Here is a 19,199-nt window from a genome sequence, read left to right on the forward strand (position 1 = left end):
ATTTCAAAGAATTCTGCTGCTAGCTGGACATAATCTCCTTCTTCATGAAGATAGGCATCATGCTGCCTTTTGGAGTTCTTTGTTGCGAACATATGCTTTTTAAGAGCAGGTAGGCCTCTCTGATCGTGCCATACCAACACTTATAAATATTTTCCTGCTCATGCTGATAGGGAGTTTGTGTGCCATAGAGGTCAATGGGACATTTCAGGCAGTCATGCAGTCTTGTTTAGTGTATGTTCAGACATAATATTGATAAATTGTGTGCCAAAATGCAAACCATAATTAAATGATTAGTTTGTGTGCGCACGCTGTCCCATGCCAGTGTACACGAGCCCAAGCATGCTTATGGCATATGGAATTCTGATATTCTGCCTGCAGGTCCACAAACCACAAGATTTATTGATGTCTAATTCCTAAAAACGAATTTATTCTGTGGGAAGGGTAATCTCTTGCTTATTTGCACAATTTTCGAAAATTTTTGCGTGCTCCTGTGCTGCAATGTCTTCATTACCACTTTTGCATAGTTTACAGTTTTGTGTCACGTTACTAGCCAAACAAAGTGTTCTCCGGTAGACTAATATTTTAAGGGTTTGACCTCAAGTCTGTTGTGTTAATCATGTCATGTGCTGGCACATTATAAACGGTTAGGTGTTCTATATGTGTAGGTTTGGATTAAGTTTGGTCCATTGAGACCGTCAGTTCCCATGTGTCTTGAAAAATCAAAATCATTGATGTAACAATAGAAGGAAGTTCTCAAAAACTAAATTGGACAAAATCATTTAATTAAATAAGCAGTAAAGCATAGGCTTGCTTGTCAAAGCAAGAACAAGGCCATTATTATTAACGACTATGCTTTCTACTGCCCTATTCTTAATTTTGAAAGCATGTTAAACAAAATTTGTAGTAGTGAGTAAAGACTAAAAGGTTTAAAGCCTATTTGCTGATAAATCTTTAAGGACTTGAGAGGTAGATACTCCTAAATGTTACAAGTTGATTAATGACATGACATTAAGACAGGTAGTAACCTATAAATATCAGAATACATCTGAGTATTTGGCTGGTTATTAGAGCAGCTGCACTTATGTTCGTTACTCAGGGGAATATCTCACCGAGGTTTGAACCTATGACCTTATGGACAAATTCAAAGCTTAAATCATAGCTGCATGCAAAGATTTTTTCTCTGATTTTACTAATTAGTACTTGGATTCATTCTAATTCTCTGATTTACCTTTCTCCCTTCAAACAATGCAAATACAATTTGAATTCATGTTGATGCATTTGAATAAATATGAAATTTGGAGAGCAATTATGCAGGCATTAATGGGGGAGCCACAATGAAATGCCTTCAGTGTAACAACTGAAGTTCATTGCCAGGGCATGTTTTCTGATTGCATAAATGTACTATTAAAATGATTTATTACTGTAACTACACCACAGTTATGCAAGAACACTCCAGAAAGCTGTATCTGAGGATCTTCTGAAACCAGTGTAATTGTGGCCATTCAATATCAGCATTTCCATCACAGTCAGCCCATTATTACCAGTTGCAGCACCAGATTGAGTCCAGCATGGCACCCCACACAATGACCTATTAACTTCTTTGTATCAATTATATACCTTCTGGCCATAGTATGTTTATTATTGTATATATCTTAATTGATATAATGGGTATATAACAAGGATAATTCAAATGGGACAGAGAACCATATGATACAGGGAGATTATAGAATGGGTTAATTGAGTAATGGGTTTTCCCTTTTTGAAGTTTTACAAGCCCTGAATTTAGGCAAGTGTGTCAAAACTAAATTGGGAGTCAGGGCAGGCATCAGGGTCATGTTGGATTTACCAGGAGCCAAGGGCCAAAAGATGTCATTCTATACTTTTAAGGTGTGACCAGGGGACAGGTAGAAAAAGCAAACAGCCACAATCAGCCAACTATCCCTCCTGAGAGGGTCACACTCTCTTTCTCCACACTCTGGGACACAGTGTGACTGGTGCTTAACACTGTCAGAAAAAAGTACCAGTTTGTACCTTTGAGGGTACAATTACTCGTCACTGGGGTTGTACCCTCGAAGGTCTGCCAGTTGTACCCTAGATGCAGAGGTATATAGGTCGTTATCAACTTACAACCTATGCGACTTACGACTGATGGACTTTACAACCGTTCCAAGACCGCAGATATGTGGGCACGACTGCGCCGTGTTCGACAGCACGAGTGTCGCCCCGTGTGAGTGTGACAGTTTCTGCCCCAACTGCCGGCGGTGCCAGCATCCCCACGAGAAAATGGTGAGAAAAAGGTTAAAAACACAACAAACAATATGACCTAAAGATGACACAATTTTATTATACAATATACTATACATATCATAATTTTTGCCTATAAAATAAAGGGCCAACTTATGACCAAATCGATTGGTCAGTCGTAAGTCAATAACAACCTGTATACCTTTTAAGGTACAGAAATGGACTCTGAAGAAAGTTTCATGCCATTTGGAGTATGTTAATGTTGCTTGTACCTTAGGTAACAAAACTTCACCATGACTGTACCCTTTTCTCTGACAGTGTGGGGTGTGACTGTGGGCTAGGAATATGTGATTGGAAGGTTGCTGGTGATGTCACCATTGGGTCCTTGAGCAGGGCCTCTATCCCCTGTAGCTCCAGAGATGCTGGATGCTGGCTGACCTTGTGCTGTGACCCCCAAGCTTGCTCTTCCTTGTGTGTGTCTCATGGAGAGCGAGATGATGTAGGTGAAAGCCCAAATTCCCTATGCGGGTGAATGAAGTATGACTATTTCATTCCATCTACCCATCTACTGATGAACCTGTGTCTTCTAAATCTGGAGAGACATAAATATTGCCAGACGTGGAGCGTGCCAGCTTTCTGTACTGCATATCTGCTGCAGCTCATCTATAGCACTCCTGTACACCAGATGACTTCCACATAACTTTTGGGTTGTGCGAGCAGGACTGTCATGCACACATGGCCGTCTACCGCTTGCCAGAATGAGACCACAAAATGGATTTTTTGCACTGCATAACCTGGAAGGGGTTTCTGGGTAGTCTGGATTCAGATTTCTCCTAATGAGTTTCTGATGCAGCCATTAACTACAGCCAGCAGAGAGTAAAAGGTCTATTTAAGTTGACAGACCTATACATTCCACACAAAGATAATAACCTCAGTACTCTGGATGTGCCTTGGGACTCAGGGGAATATAAAACCATACATATGGCCTGACTTCTCATCTCTGTTAAAACCAGCAAAGTCATCTATCATTGAAGTGGATCTTTTGGCTCCCCCTAACCCATTCACCATCTTATTCATCCACCCATCCATCCATCCATTTTCCAACCTGCTTATCCTTTTGGGTTGTGGAGGCTCTGGTGCTGCAGGCATGAGGTGGGGAACAACCCAGGATAGGGGCCAGTGCATTGCAGGGCTCATTCTCACACACACACACACACACACACACACACACACACACACACACACACACACACACACACACACACACACACACACACACCCCTATGGGTAATTTAGTAACTCCAATCAGCCTCAGCATGTCTTTGGACTTGGGAATTGGAGTACCCAGAGGAAACCCCACAATGACACAGGGAGAACATGCAAACTCCACACACATGTAAGCCAGGCAGAGACTCAAACCCAGGGCCCAGAGGTGTGAGGCAACAGTGCTAACCACTTAACCACCATGCTGCCCTTCAGCTTCTTCATAATTAGTTTAACATGGGCTTGCTATCCATAGTAGTGCATTAACCTTGAGCTGCTAATTCGGAACACTGCTTTAATTTTTACCCATGTCTCCACGACAACCATTCGTCTGCCGTTCATCCGTGACACCGTACAGAGATACCGACGCTCACTAGGTTGAGATGACGTGTGAACGTCTAGAAATATCTGTTTCAGACTTGACAGCCAGCACAACCTAAGTTTGCAGGTCTTGGGGCTGGCAGAGGAAACCACAGTCCACAGTAATTAATTTTCAGCAAACTGTATATAGCCTGTCTAATTTGCATGTTATATTACTCACCTTCCTGCATGTATCCTGCAAACCGCGACAAGGCAGGCTACAGAAATCTTTTATGGAAATATATTTTCCTATACAGAATTCTTGCATTTTAATAAGATAAAAAATATGTTTTAACCCATTAATCCCAATGTCCAAAACATGTCATTTGGACAATGAATCAGTCGATGTTTTACTTACAGCTCACAAAAGTGAAAAAAGTAATAAACTATGTTCAATGATCATTATATAAAAATGTGCAGTAGTATGAAAAATCATGAAAAGTTTCATGGAATTCATTGTAAATATTTACAATAAATGTTTGCAGAATTATTTTGATGTGTTGAGTATATTTAGAGGGAAATTGTTGACAGGGAAACAGAGATAATAGATTAGTTTTAAGGTTGTAATATTCCACAGATATAAGCTGATTCTTTAATACAGTGTCAATAGAAGACTCCCAGATAAAACTCATTGTCTAGAAAGCTGTGCAAATATAAGAATCTGATAGGTACTAGGTAGCCCAGTCTGTCAATAACAACAGCAGCTAATGAGTGTTTCAAAGCCTGTATAGGTGCTTTGTTTGGCTCGGTTGTGTGGGGTGTTGGTGCTGCAGTGGCCCCGCCCTTCCCCGATCAGTTATACACTGCTTTGACTCTCCTTACCTGCCCCCGCCTCCATCATCACCCCCGGTGTTTGTGAATGAGCCCGATCACGGCCTTGTGATACGCGACACCTTCCGTGTTTCCCCTCCAGCTACGGGTCGAACAATCAAACACTGCAAACTGCACAGCTCCAGCCTGTCTGCCTCACTTCTCCTAATTGCTTTGCTCTCTGAGAGGACGAGCGGAGAGGGTTCCTTTCATCAGGTATTCCCAGGTCAGCCCAGAAGGTCACGGGGGTCCCAGTCAGTGTCCAGATAAGAACAAGTCGTAACAAAACTCCAACAGATTTTTTAATCTTGTGATAATTGTGGATAAGCAGGAATGTAGGTGCTTCCCCTATAGCTATTGACCATGCGCAATAACACTTGGAAAATGCTGATTTAATGTGACCGCTACTGTGAAAAGCATGTAACACTGATGTTTGTTTTTAAGCCTAAATATAAGTCTGACTCTTACTCAAGGGAGGCTGACTCACAGACAAGAGCACATATTTGTGTCTGGGCTTGGTTTGTGTAATTTGATTATCTGCAGATCTGCTGGGAAGAGGGTAGTCTACAAAAGCGTAAGGTCAGGCTGACCATGAAGTGTCTCCCGCCTTGTTTGGGTTCTGATGCTGCACACATTGGATGCTGTAGGCACCAGACTTCTCTACCACATGAGCCCCTCTGCCTCCAGATGACAGACATCCTTCATTGGACCTTTTTCTCGAGCTTCAGATCTGGCGCTGTTTGCTTCATCTCGGTATTTCTCCAAGGATCCCCCCCCAAGCACAGAGTGAGGAAGCGGCGCTGATTGGCTGAGAGTGAGGGGATGCTGCAGTGGCTGTAAATGCCAAACTTAGTAGTGCAATTAGGCCGCGTGTTAATTGGGCGTATGGTCCTCAGGATGGAGCAGCAGCCTCCGGGACACGTGGGGTGGAAATGGGAAAAAAACGACAGAAAAGCAAACTGCAGCTGAAGCCAAGGAGCATGTGAGAGCCTCGGGAGGCAGGACAGTGCTGAGGAACACGCCTCCACATATCTCACTGCGTTAAACATGTTGAATCAGATTAACAAGCCTTTTGCTTTGGACTGCTGGCACTGGATGGTTTCAGGATCAGTTCCAGGATACAGTGGATTCCTCCCAACAATAAACATTTTGGCTACAATATGTCTTTACTTTGGTGTCAATTTCCTGGTAAAATTTGTCAGTAGAAAGCATTCAAGATGCATTAAGAATAGTAGGACCAAACAGAACAACAGGTATCTTTTTAGGTGATGCTGTTGTTTAGGTCAGTCTTCCTCCACATGGTGCTCAGGGACCCCCTCCCAGCTTCCTGCCAGACAGTCCATATTTTTACCCCATTCCAGGAGCTGAGAAGGAGCAGAAACGTGGACTGTCTGGGGGGTTCCCGAGGATCGGTGTAAGAAACACTGGTTTAGGTAACATAGAGTGACTTTCTATTGATGAAGCAACACAATGTATGGAATTACAAGCCCAAATAAAGCGATTCGGATTTAAGAGGCCTGAAGGAATCTAGGGGTGTTTAAAGGTCCTCCAGCCCAAGCGCAGGATTGCTGAAAGTGGAGTTGGGTTGCACATATTTTACTGAAACCCGATCTCATGCACTCTGCTCCCCCACTGTAAAATCAGCCTTCACAAGGAACCCATCTTATCATATCACACTCAAATGTACCCGAACGCCATCACTACCAAAAAATCCCTGGCAACATATGAAAGAGTCTGCGTCCACCATGCAAATTATCTGTCAATACGCAAACTCAATAGACACTGGATGGCAACTGGGAAGAGGAGGAGTTCATAATCACCACAACAGTGCCCGGGGTAGCGATGGCTGTGGCGTTCGGCAGTATTGGAATCAGAAGTGCTAATTACATTCGCCGCAACTCAAGCAAAGTTGAGATCTAGTCTACCAGTCGTCTCAGTGTCATCTGTCGGGTCAACAATGAAGCTTTACACAGGCTGCTAGAAAACATGAATGACCTAAGGACACATATTTTATCAAGGGGGTTATTGTGCAAAGAACAAGCTGTGATGTCATGAGAAGCACTCACTCACTCACTCACTCACTCACCCAGCAGCAGGTGTTATTAGACTGTGCATCGAACTCATTTTCTCCTGAAGTCTCTGGAGTGATTCCATTCTGTGACCCGAGAGTCATTCATGCACACAACAACAATGTCCCCTTTCTTCTCTCTTGTTCATGCATGGCTTGATTTCCTGAATTCCGCCATGGGTCAGATAATCCCCCCCCCTCCATGTACCCCCACACTCTTCCCTATCAGTTTTGCCCTCCACCCCAGGAATTACAGCACAGCATATGGGTACACCCCCACTCTGCATCGGAGTACTCCGTCCCCAAGGCTGTGCTGGAGCATGTGGGCTTAGGGCGTGGGAGCGTGTCACCATGCCAACACCAAAATGGCAGGGTGTGTCCACTATCACCTTGGTAACGGCTCAGGGTGTGCATCGCAGAACCAGATGGTATGCATCTGTGTGGGATTACCCGCAGCACGGATCAAATAAATGATCGCTGCCGCTCCCGGCTGACCCGAACCAGTCTACATGTATCCCCAGAATTATTGACTAATTCATCACAGTCAGCGCTTACTGCTTCAATTCTCAGCTAATCCATACCAGCCCATACCAATCATTACCACTTTTAGGTAGTCCATAGCACACCACAATGATACTCAGAACCTTTGGTTGAATCACACTAGTCTATACCAATCATCCCCTGTTAATTAGTACATGCTGGTCCACACCAATCACCACCAGTCAATAGCCACCCTACCTAATATTCCTCATACGACGGTGAAGGTTGACAGCTGTCATGTGATGCTTCTGGCAGTGAGACATGGCTGATTTACTGCTGACAGCTCCATTGCATATTTACTGTAAAACAAGGTTTTATCTGGTTTTCATTGAATGAATGTATCTGTGTGCATGTTGGTGCTACTATACATTTACATGCAATACAGACAAAGTGACTTGTTTCAGTGTTTGATAGCTTCTGTCACACAAGCTCCTCTCCCAGCCCTCCCCAGCTGTGTTAAACATTCAAAAACATAATGGTCCATTTACACATAGTATCTGCCATTATTTTCCATTTAGTGGTTTTTAACTTGTTAAACTTGTTTCAATAGTTCAAAGGCGACACTAAAAAGATGTGTAGGCAGAAGAAAGTGTTTTATGCTTTTGTTAACTTTTCAATCAAATGTTTCTAATAATACCTCCAGGCATCTATTTGTCACACAATGTGTGCAGTACTTGGTCTGAAGCGATTTATGTAAATGTTGCCCTCTAGTGGAAGACAGAAAATATTTTTAAAATTTAAAATGGTGGGACAGTAGCACATACCTGCAGGGCTGCACCACTCAGTATGCATGAAGTTTGCATGTTTCCCCCATGTGATGTGGGTTTTCTCTGGATATTTTTGACCAAAAACATGAAGTCAGGTGACCTGGTATCGCTGAATAGCTGTCATTGCGTGCATGAGGGTGAGGGTCCCCTGTGATGGACGTATCCAGGACGCTCCCCTACCTCGTGCCCTAGGCTGTCTGGCGTAAGTTCCAGGTCTCCCTGTAACCCTATGTGAGATAAGCACTTGGAAGCATGATAAAATATATGGATTTGCATAAGGAAATTGACTTGACTGTGTACACACACATGTGAAGGTGCCATATCTACACAATATTTCAAAATTCAAATGCAACACCCATATCTCATATTTCATTGTCAAATGATGTAGGGATTGAACACCGTGTATTGATCTCACCATCACAACCATCAGCACATTCATCATAATGTCAACACAAGTGATTTATAACACCTTTCAAGCCCAAATCTAAGTCACAATGGAAGCCAGAACTTTTTGGTGTAATGAAAGTATCCATTGGAACCAGACTGCAAGATAGAGCATGTTAGAACAAGGGAGAAACCTAAGTACCCCGTATGCCAAATTAACTACGGGACATAAAGTTAATGATGTTTTCTATTTCCTTTTCCAATTTTTTTATTTATTTTTTTTTTTAAACTAGGACAATTTCTCAGCTGCATTAAAATGTAGACAATACTTCAGTTTTTCAAAAAATCACACACGTATAATTATTCCACGATAATGACAAGCGAAAGTGAAAGTAAAATGCATGGGAATCTAAAATGACTGGAAGCATTCAGTCCACATTATAGGACCCATAGGGGCCTTGTTAAGTAGGTAAACAATGATGATGTGTAGACACTGAGTCACTGCAGGATAAGAGGAGAGGTCAGTGGAAAAGCAGAACCAGCCTGACAGAACAGAGCAAGGACTGAACCAGAACTAGGTGCATAAATCGGATCCACAGCCCTGGATGCATGCAGTCACACTGCTATCAACTGGGCCACTGTGCCAATCAACAGAAGTGTATCTAATGGGAAACACATTTATTGCAGGACGCTAAAATCTATGAAACAGTCTTGATAAGCCTCTTCTGAAACAAGATATTTAAGTCAAGCAGTCCCAGTGGTCACAACATTCCTGCACATTACTGCCATCTAGTGCACAGAGGCGGAAATACACCTATTGGAGCAACGCTGCGCAAAATTTCTACGCGTGACGTTGCAGAGGCTGGGGTGCAGATGATGTTCAAGAGGTGCTGTCACCAAGAAGGTAAGGCCACTTAGCAACAAGGATCACGCTACAGTCAAGAGTGATGGCTGCTTAAGACGTAAAAATCCGTCGCATGTAGATATGCTCCTAGCTTCTGTCCACCCATAAAAGCAATTCTCATTTCAAACAAACACATTCCTTGAAGTGGTTTACAGCTAACAACTGGGTGGGTAACAACCATCATCACCAAATGCTTGTCCTTCAGGGCAAGAAAGAAGGTGAAGTGGAAGCAGATTATACTCTGATATGAACAGATCCTGTGAGGTACACTGTCCTATTCAACAATGGCTACTTCAATATTAGTTTAAATACTAGAACTCGTGGCCATAAGTGGAAATTAGCAGGAGAACATTTTAAAATGAATTTGAGGAAGCACTTCTTTACTCAGCGTGTAGTTAGAGTATGGAATAGTCTTCCTGCTAGTGTAGTGGAAGCTAAAACCTTGGGTTCTTTTAAATTAGAGCTAGATAAGATTTTAACAACTCTGAGCTATTAGTTAAGTTCTCCCCAAACGAGCTTGATGGGCCGAATGGCCTCCTCTCATTTGTACATTTCTTATGTTCTTATGTCTCGTCCTGGGTTTAGAATCATCGTCATAAATATCAAGCCTCACTTCACCTGGAACACAGAAAGGCAGGTTATAATATTTACTTCCTCACTGCATCACAGAAAAGGATGGTATTAAAAACACAAAAAGAAGTATTTTTAAGTCCAGGTGCATTACAGAGGGTGATAAAAAATCTGCCCAGAGGACCATCGGGTGCAGCTTCCCACCCATCGGGCATGTATACACCACTAGATGCAGGGGAAAAGCCACCTGCATCCTTCATGACCCCATGAACCCACCCTGCACATGACCTGTTCACCCCCCTGCTGCCGGGAAGGAGGCTGCGCTGCATCCGAGCAAAAAACATCCAGACTGAAAAACAGCTTCTATCCAACCTCAGTCAGACTGTTAAACTGCTCCACCACCCAAATACTGAACATTTTGCACTGTAATAACATTCCTTGATGCTGCAACATGTCACAGTGAAATGTTGCTGCTGATGTTTCTTTGCTGCCGTTACTCTTGCAACTTGCACTGATCACTTTAAGTCGCTGCTCTTCTGCCATACAATTGTGCAGTATTGTGCATTACTTTTTATTTCGGAGGTTTTATCTTGGTTTATTTTGTTTTATACCTAGTTTAGATATTTTATTGTAGTATTTTATTATTATTTTATCTGTTTACTGTTTAGTAGCCACGCTGTGCACACCGAGACCTGAGAAACTGTTAAGTGGTTTGAATGACAATAAAGCTGATTCTGATTCTGATCATGAGAAAGTAAAGCAGTCTGAATTGCAACCAGAAGGTTACCAGTTCATGATCTCAGCTCTGCAGTAGTCCTGCTGACCAGAATTAGTCCAGTAAATCACTTTGGATTAAAACGCCACTAAAAAGTTGCATTGCATAAAAAATTATATTTTTCTAAGTTATACTAGGCAGCATACATACACACATACATACATGTGCAGCGTTCTGGAGCCTATCCCGTAGTTACAGGTACCTAAAAAGTTTTGATGCACATATCCAAAGGCACAAAAAGCAATTTACACACTGGGCTAAAACTAGGATTTAAGAGCAGAATTTCATCATCTTCCTATTGTAATGCAGGAGGTACTTTTAGCCATTCCTGGGCCAGGCTGTTAATGGTGCCCCCTCCCTGCTGTCACGGGTCATGTCTGTCACAGCTACTGTCTGTGATGAGTCACAAAGCAGAGTGCTGCCAGTTCACAGGGTCACCACTGTGCTCCCTGAACTGACTGCGATTTTTCTTAGAGAATGTTATGCCGTCACATCCGCTGGGCCCGGGTCACACGAACACCATGATGTCATCCAGGGGCTTGCGGCTCAGCTGGGGCACGGTGGCGTCCTCGGAGGGGAAGCCCACGGGAAGCAGCATCAGGAGCTTCTCGTTCAGGGGCCTCTGGAGCAGCTGGCGCAGCTGGGGGCCACAGTTCAGCGGGGTGGTGGTCACTGTCACCAGGCCTGCGTTCTACACGCAGAGAAACATGCACACACAGCCTGAGCGTGCAAACGGTCTCAGCCCATGGACCAGGGGCAAACAAGGGGCATGGATACCTCAGAAGATCGAGGGGGTCAAGCACTTTACAGGGGCCCTTGAGTATATAAAAATCACACAATTATATAATTGGGGGGGGGGGGGGCTAAGGTGACAGTTAGTCATGGGGGTCAGAATTATGAAAATACCTCACACACACACACACACATCTGTATTCATATCTTTATGGGGACTCTCCATTCATTTCTATGGGCAAAACCCTAATCGCAACAATGACGACCAAAACCATAAGTAACTAAACAAAACACAAGACGTGTAGTATTTTTCGTTTTTTGATTGCAGTCACAGATTTTTATAAAATTGAGTTTCCCCTTGTGGGAACTGAAAAAATGTCCCCAAAAGATCAAAATAGCAGGTTTTTTTTCCACACTGTATGACATTCGGTCTCACAGTGTAATACATACATAACCCACCCAACCCACACGTACACACATGTATACACACATACTGTACCTGCAGTGCAGCCAGAAGGATACCACATGAGATGGAGACGCTGATCTCGTTGTAGTAGTGAGTCCTCTTCTTCCCGCTAGGGTGCATCCCATACGTCTGCTTGAAGATCAGGATGAGGTAGGGGGCGGTATCCAGGTACTCCTTCACCCAGTTGGTCCTGTCGACAGAAAACAGAGCGAACCACAAGCTCATCTTCGTCATTTTCTGATCACATGTTCATCTGTCCTTGGCAAAAAACGCAGCCTGCTGATTCTGGCAACATTTACAAGAAAATAACTCATAGACGAGAACAAATTGGGCTCTAAAGATAGAAGTAAACATCAGCAAATTACCATACCTGGAAACATGCCTCTGATATGAGCCACTGCTCTTGGAAATGTCCTCCCATATGTTCCTCACTGTACTCTGAAATGTTCTCCTGTACCTTCCTCACTGTACCCTGGAATGTTCTCCCCTACCTTCCTCATTGTACCGTGAAATGTCTTCTTTTACCTTCCTCACTGTAGCCCTGAAATGTTCTTCTTCACCTTCCTCACTGTACCCTGAAATGTCATTTCGTACCTTATTTACTGTACCCTGAAATGTCATTTCGTACCTTATTTACTGTACCCTGAAATGTCATTTCGTACCTTATTTACTGTACCCTGAAATGTCCTCCCGTATGTTATTCACTATATCCTGAAATGTCCTTCCTCACTTTCCTCACTGTTCTCTGAAATGTCCTTCTTCACCTTCCTCACTGTACCCTGAAATGTCATTTCGTACCTTATTTACTGTACCCTGAAATGTCCTCCCGTATGTTATTCACTATATCCTGAAATGTCCTTCCTCACTTTCCTCACTGTTCTCTGAAATGTCCTTCTTCACCTTCCTCACTGTACCCTGAAATGTCATTTCGTACCTTATTTACTGTACCCTGAAATGTCATTTCGTACCTTATTTACTGTACCCTGAAATGTCATTTCGTACCTTATTTATTGTACCCTGAAATGTCATTTCGTACCTTATTTACTGTACCCTGAAATGTCATTTCGTACCTTATTTACTGTACCCTGAAATGTCCTCCCGTATCTTATTCACTATATCCTGAAATGTCCTTCTTCACTTTCCTCATTGTTCTCTGAAATGTCCTTCTTCACTTTCCTTGTTGTACCCCGAAATGTCCTCCCATACCTTCTTCACTGTGCCCAGAAATGTCCCCCGGTACCAGCCACAGTACTCAGGAATGTCTTCATGTATCTGAAACACCTCTCACCTTAGCCTCTTCAGGTCAGTGACCCACTTTTCCCCCATCCTCAGTTTGTAGTTGATCTCCTCCTCTTCCTCCACAATCCGCCGGATTTCACTCTTTGTCTGAGCATCTGCCACCACCACAAAAGTCCAGGGTTCTGTGTGGGCTCCACTGGGGGCAGTACCTGTTGGGAAAGATTGGCATTGGTCACTCATGAGCAGTGCCATGGATCATCTTCAGACTGGTGTACCTTCTGACCGACGGACCGGCACACACCTGCAGCACGGATAACATTTTCGATGATATCCCTGGGCACGGGCTCGGGGCTGATGAAGCGCACCGACCTCCTGCCGTTCATCAGCGCATAGAACTCCTGAGAGCGATGGAGCATCTCGGCCTCGCTGTACCGTGGCAGCGAGAAAGGCACATGGGAGACATCCCCCTCGCTTTCCGCCAGCTCCTCATCATCTTACCGTGACAAGAAAGCAGTCAGACGCATCAGTGCCATGACAACACAAATTTCTGGGTGGTGCTCAACACAGAAATGAAACAGAACAACACAAAAGCCAGCTCACGAAATTACGTGAAAAGGCTAGTGATTTTAGCGTGACATAGAAGATCCTAAGTGACATCAACCTCCCTGTGATTGAGGGACAAACATCAGAATGCAGATTAGGAATCTAAGGTGGTGGACAAGAAATATCACACTATCCAAGATTCAAGAGGTTTATTCATCATGTACACAGTTGTACACATACAACATGTAGTGAAATGTGACCCTGGTCACTCCGAGCAGCTGTGCATGATAAGAGAATAGTAAAAAATATATCAATAACAATATAAAATAAAAAATACATTAAATATGTTCACATGTACATAATCTATGCATAACTGATAAGGTTAAAGTGATTGAGATGTGCAATATAAGCACAATGTGCAAGAGACCTGGGAAATGTACCGACAATTTGGACAGTATGACCTGAATGTAAACTGTACTCATAGGATGATGGGCACTCATACACAGTGTGATGTCAGTGTTACAGTGACTGAAGAGTCACTGTAGAGTGCAGTGGAAGACCTAGGGGCACTGAGACCTTTCCTGATTTAATATAAAGTCCATAATCAGATGAATAACATCAGGCCCAACTACAGCCAAAGTCAATATTATACTGTATACAGCTTTTTGCAAATAAGCTCACTCCAGTGACAAGAAGTGCCCTTTTACATTTGCAAAGAATATGAACTACATGAAGCTCCAATTCAACAATAATAATATATCATAAAATACTTATACAGAAAAAAATGTAAGATCATATCTGGATCTCTAACTGAATGTAATGCATTTGATATGGAAAATTAATCTAGTCTGTATATCTATACGAGATATATCCCACCCTGTTGGACCAAGCTGACACACTACACAGCGGGCATACGGGATACAGTCAACAGTGTCTGCCAACATCAGAACTAGCAACATATTCTGCTTGGCACAGAGAATTAATCTCTCTACAAGCGGGACTATCTGCAAGCCCAAGTGCATGCAACAGATGCCCAGTGTCGTCATACTGAGAGTCCCTCACAGGAGGGGGAGGGCTGGCAGCCTATTCTAGCCCAGGTGCCCTATCTTGGCATCTGCTGACTCATTATGGCACAAAAGAGAGCAGCGACCTGGCACAGGTAAGAGGCAAGTGATTCCTTCAGCTGAGAGCCCTTTCCAGATGAACAGTGCAAAACGACCGACCAGTTCAACTCCTCCACTTTAGAGAAAATGTAGAGAAGTTGGTAAGACAGGAGTAATAGCCTGCCCACTGTCTGACACACACAACTTAATGTGATGCATCAAGTATCAGTACAACAAAAAACAAAAAATTATTTTGCATAATACATGTCGCTTTACATATAATTTTCTGACGCGAAAATACCAAAAACAAGGGAGGAATGTCAGGCTTTCTAAGTATCTAAACATTTGAACACTTTCGTATCTGTTGTAATCAGAGCTGTATTTATTGAGATGTGCAATATAAGCACAATGTGCAAGAGACCTGGGAAATGTACCGACAATTTGGACAGTATGACCTGAATGTAAACTGTACTCATAGGATGATGGGCTAAGGTTTTATTAAAACCTTAGTTTCAAGCACATATTCAACGACTTCCCGAGCAGAACGAGACACTGATTTCACACGACATACAGTCACGCCATAGTCACAAATAGATGCACATTTGTGTGTGTGTGCGCGCGCGTATGTATGTGTGTTCATTACTTGTTCATTTTCAACTTTTGGTAGTTAAACCTGCAGCTTTTGTAGACTATCTGCTTACCTTCACCTGGGTTGATTTCAGTGTCGTCTTCAAGGTCTTCATCCACCCACGGTCTAGAAGGTACTGGAGGCTTAGAATCTGTCTTTGGTTTCTTTTCGCTCTTCTTAAAGTTTTTAAAAATAATCGCTATCAGAATGCATAAAACAGCCAGAAACACAGGCGTAAGCGTGGAGAAGATCGCCATAATGTTGATCGGGATAAGTACTGCGGGATGAACCTCTTTCCAGTTCTAAAGCAAACGCCCTCATTGGACCTTGAAAGAATCAGATTACAAGGGCAGTTTGCTTCTTCAAGTTAATTATCAAACGAGCTTTGTTTCAAAATATTTTCGAAATACATTAATGACCTCAATATTCGTGCACTTAAAAACGGTTGATCAGCCTTTGATTATCTTTAGGCAAGGAATAAACATGTTATGAATTATAACATAAGTTTTCCTATGATGTTTTATTCACAGTACTGCGTTTTAATCCAATAATCATAAAGCAAATATGAACCAATATCACTCGTTACATTCTAAATTGTGAAATACAATGCACAAATATAACTGATAATGTTGTATTTAGGCCTAACTGTGGTTGTAGTGCCTATTGTAAACAAAATCTTTCGATTCATACATGTCACATACTGCTTTCCGCTAGGGGGCACCACTCTGACGCTTTATGCTACACTATAAACTCGTTACTTGTAACGATAACTTCGATTTTGTGGTTAAGACCAGTGCCGCCATAGTGGCGACATAGGCGGCCGCTTAGAGCTCCATCTTCTGAGGGGTCCCGACGTAGTAATTTCAGTTTATCTCGGATACTTTAATTTCATCCACAGTTTAATTAAAAAAAAAATTAAATAAAAATGTATTATTGATTGAGTCTCCAACACAATGACATTTTCACTTAAATGTTCAGACAGTTTGTGCTAAGGAATGATATCTGATGTAAATTTATACAAGTGGGCAGCATCACAGCTCAGAGGGGGAACAGGCTCATTGCCTCACACTTCTAGGACTTGGGGTTCATGTGAGAATTTGCTTTTTCTCCCCGTGTTGTGTGGTTTTCCTCTGGCTACTGGATAAGCAGCTGGAAAATGAATGGATAATTGATTAGACTGCATATAATGCGTTTTCGTCTTCTGTTCATTTAGTTCTGTGACTCTTAGCGACCATTTAAAAACTTAACTAGAGCTGTGCAAAACCCAGAACCAAAGCTGAAGTAACTTCAATTCCCCCCAAATTGATCTTCTGCTGTGATTTTTAAAAATGAATAACAATCCATTTTCTACACTATAATTCTTCATTATAAATGAGTTATAGGAAGCATTACAATACAAATTGCAGAAGACATTCGAGTAAAATCATATAATACATTTTGTTTCTGTATGTTCAATTGTTTTTGTTATATATGTAACTAAAAAACACCAAATGCTCTCATTCCTTTCCACTGATGCATTTGCACAAACATAAGAATTAGATATTACCAGGGCTGCAGTTATGGTTATGCACATGCATGTCATCCCCCTGTGGAAGAAAATGAAAACCACCCCCACTGAGAACATATCATCCCCCCCCTCCAGCCCCCAGCCCCCAGCCCCCTAAACCGTTCTGTGTAATTTCACTCATGTGAAGGTACATCTACCAAATATATCAGGGTGGACTCCAATCCAAAACTCTACTTCAACTCAATTCAATTCAATTCATTTTTGTAAAGCACATCTTCACGTCATATTATCTCCACCCTAACCAGACTCAAAGGGGGAGCCCATCCTCCAGGGGCCAGCAGAGGAAGTCAGGAATAACAAAGTCCAGATGTACAGTATAACGTAAAATTGTGTTTAGTCCAGGTGTACATGCAGAAGGTCCAGTGTAATCATGGAAGCTGACCTCTGGGCAAAACACAACGTAATCTAGACAGCATGATTGCTCCGCAAATAGTATCCTCAGCAATCTGTTTGGGACCCCCCCCCTGGGAAATTTTATTGCAGGGACCCTCCCACAAAAACTTGACCCCCACCATCCCCCTTGAAATATTTTTACAACTTGACCGCTGGATATTACACAATTAATAGCAGTGTAATAGCAGGAGAGAGTCGTGGGTAAATTAGCATAGCTTAGCTGGGACGTAGTGGAGGCTCTGGGGCTACGGATCTGTGTGTGGGAAGGTTGCTGGTTCAAATCCCATGAATGCCCAGAGTGAGTCTACTCTGTTGGGCCCTTGAGCGAAGTCCTTAACCTGCAATTGCTTCATCCTGAGTATGATGTTAATCTACATCCAGCCTTATAAAGAGGTCCTCCAACTTACAAGGAATAACTTGGGAGTTAGTGGCTCTCCTGAAAAACATTACACTGGTTCATTTGGGCTAGTGTGGTGCTGAGGTATCACCCGCCACATGGCTGCACTCAGGTTCTCATCCCTGAGGTGATGTGGTGGGTGTGGCGATGCACTAGCTGTAATCAGTGCATGCTCCTTACGCACTGTAATCACTGCATGCTCCTTATGCACTGTAATCACTGCATGCTCCTTACCTCAGCTGTGGTGGATCTGTGATTGGCTACAGCCTCATACCTAGTAGAAAAATAGCTTGGGGGCTATTCTAGTACAGCCAGAAATCCTGAAGCAGTCATCCCATCAGAATAAGCCACTCCTTACCCAACTCCTCCATGGAAATATGAACACCATATGTTCACAATGGCCAGGCCATCTTTGAGAATTCCAAACTGCAAACAGGATTCTGTACTGGAGAGTAAATATGGAAATGAATCTCGTATTCACTGTTACCCCTTAGCCCATAGCTGCTCCGCAATGTGGCTGAAAGTCTGGTTACCAGGGAAACCATCTGATTGAGCAGCCCCACCGGGTAATCATTTAATGCTGTCAGACACTCTGGCCTGAAGCACTGAGATTTTCTCTTTCACCTAGAAACACAAGAATGAGCCTTATAACTGTGGGAGTAGGTCAGCCGGTGACAGGGAATATTCATTATTCTTTCTTCGCCAGGATAGCAAGCTCAGCCTTAGTGCTTTTCCCCCTTTAGTGTGTATGTACTTCTTTAAAAAACATTAAAAAATAAATGTCTAAATGAATACTTGGTCATTAGCAGTAAACCATCTTGTGTATACAGACATGCACACACATAAACACTAAAACGTGCAAAACCACATATTACTCACACTTTCTTAAATAATCATAGGACATACAAACACAAATAAATACAAATAAACACATGCAGAGACATATATAAACATGCACAGGAACGCAGGACAAAGTCTTGCTGCTTCTTTATCTTGATTCCCTCCAAATCTTTTGAAAGAACCTTGAGAGCAGAACCCACAACATCACAGTACCTGAAGACTGCGAAGGCTCATGAATGCTTGATTTTTGCATCCATCCATTTTGCAGGACCTTTTTTGCCTGGATCCGATTCTAAGAAGCACAGCACACACACTACAGTACACCCTAGATGGGATGCCTGTCCATCACAGAGTACACACACATACACACCAATCCATCAAAGCTGTGTGTCTATGAACTATGGAATAAACCCACAGTCCATGTGTTGGGAATGAAATCCAGATGATTGCATATTCATCCTAACTCAAGGAGCCAAGCTTAGAACTGGATCTACAATCTTGGAGTTGTTTTGCCTCAGTGCTCCCACTGTGCCACTCCAATTAACATCATGTGCTGAGACTGGAATATTTTTTTGATCATGCATCACTGAGCCACCCATTGATTTA

The 19,199-nt window shown here is 42.7% G+C and overlaps 1 protein-coding gene across 1 annotated transcript; it reads right to left on the minus strand.

Annotated features, from left to right (window-relative positions):
• Nucleotides 1-10,781: 10,781 nt before the first annotated feature.
• On the minus strand, nt 10,782-16,285 carry iyd (iodotyrosine deiodinase). Its single transcript, XM_023806654.2, has 5 exons — nt 15,470-16,285; nt 13,424-13,615; nt 13,172-13,331; nt 11,917-12,073; nt 10,782-11,376 (listed from the first exon to the last, which is right to left on the minus strand). The coding sequence occupies exons 1-5, from the start codon at nt 15,651-15,653 to the stop codon at nt 11,194-11,196; spliced, it is 876 nt and encodes a 291-aa protein (XP_023662422.1). The 5' UTR covers nt 15,654-16,285; the 3' UTR covers nt 10,782-11,193.
• Nucleotides 16,286-19,199: the final 2,914 nt, after the last annotated feature.

The sequence above is a fragment of the Paramormyrops kingsleyae genome, chromosome 19, assembly GCF_048594095.1.
Source record: "Paramormyrops kingsleyae isolate MSU_618 chromosome 19, PKINGS_0.4, whole genome shotgun sequence".
NCBI classification, from domain to species: Eukaryota; Metazoa; Chordata; class Actinopteri; order Osteoglossiformes; family Mormyridae; genus Paramormyrops; species Paramormyrops kingsleyae.

Coding starts and splice junctions, on each gene's coding strand:
- iyd (XM_023806654.2), bottom strand. CDS start 15,653: ATGGCGATCTTCTCCACGCTTACGCCTGTGTTTCTGGCTGTTTTATGC. Junction 13,616..15,469: donor TGAAATCAACCCAGGTGAAG/GTAAGCAGATAG, acceptor TGTCACGGTAAG/ATGATGAGGAGCTGGCGGAA. Junction 13,332..13,423: donor AAATGTTATCCGTGCTGCAG/GTGTGTGCCGGT, acceptor CTTTCCCAACAG/GTACTGCCCCCAGTGGAGCC.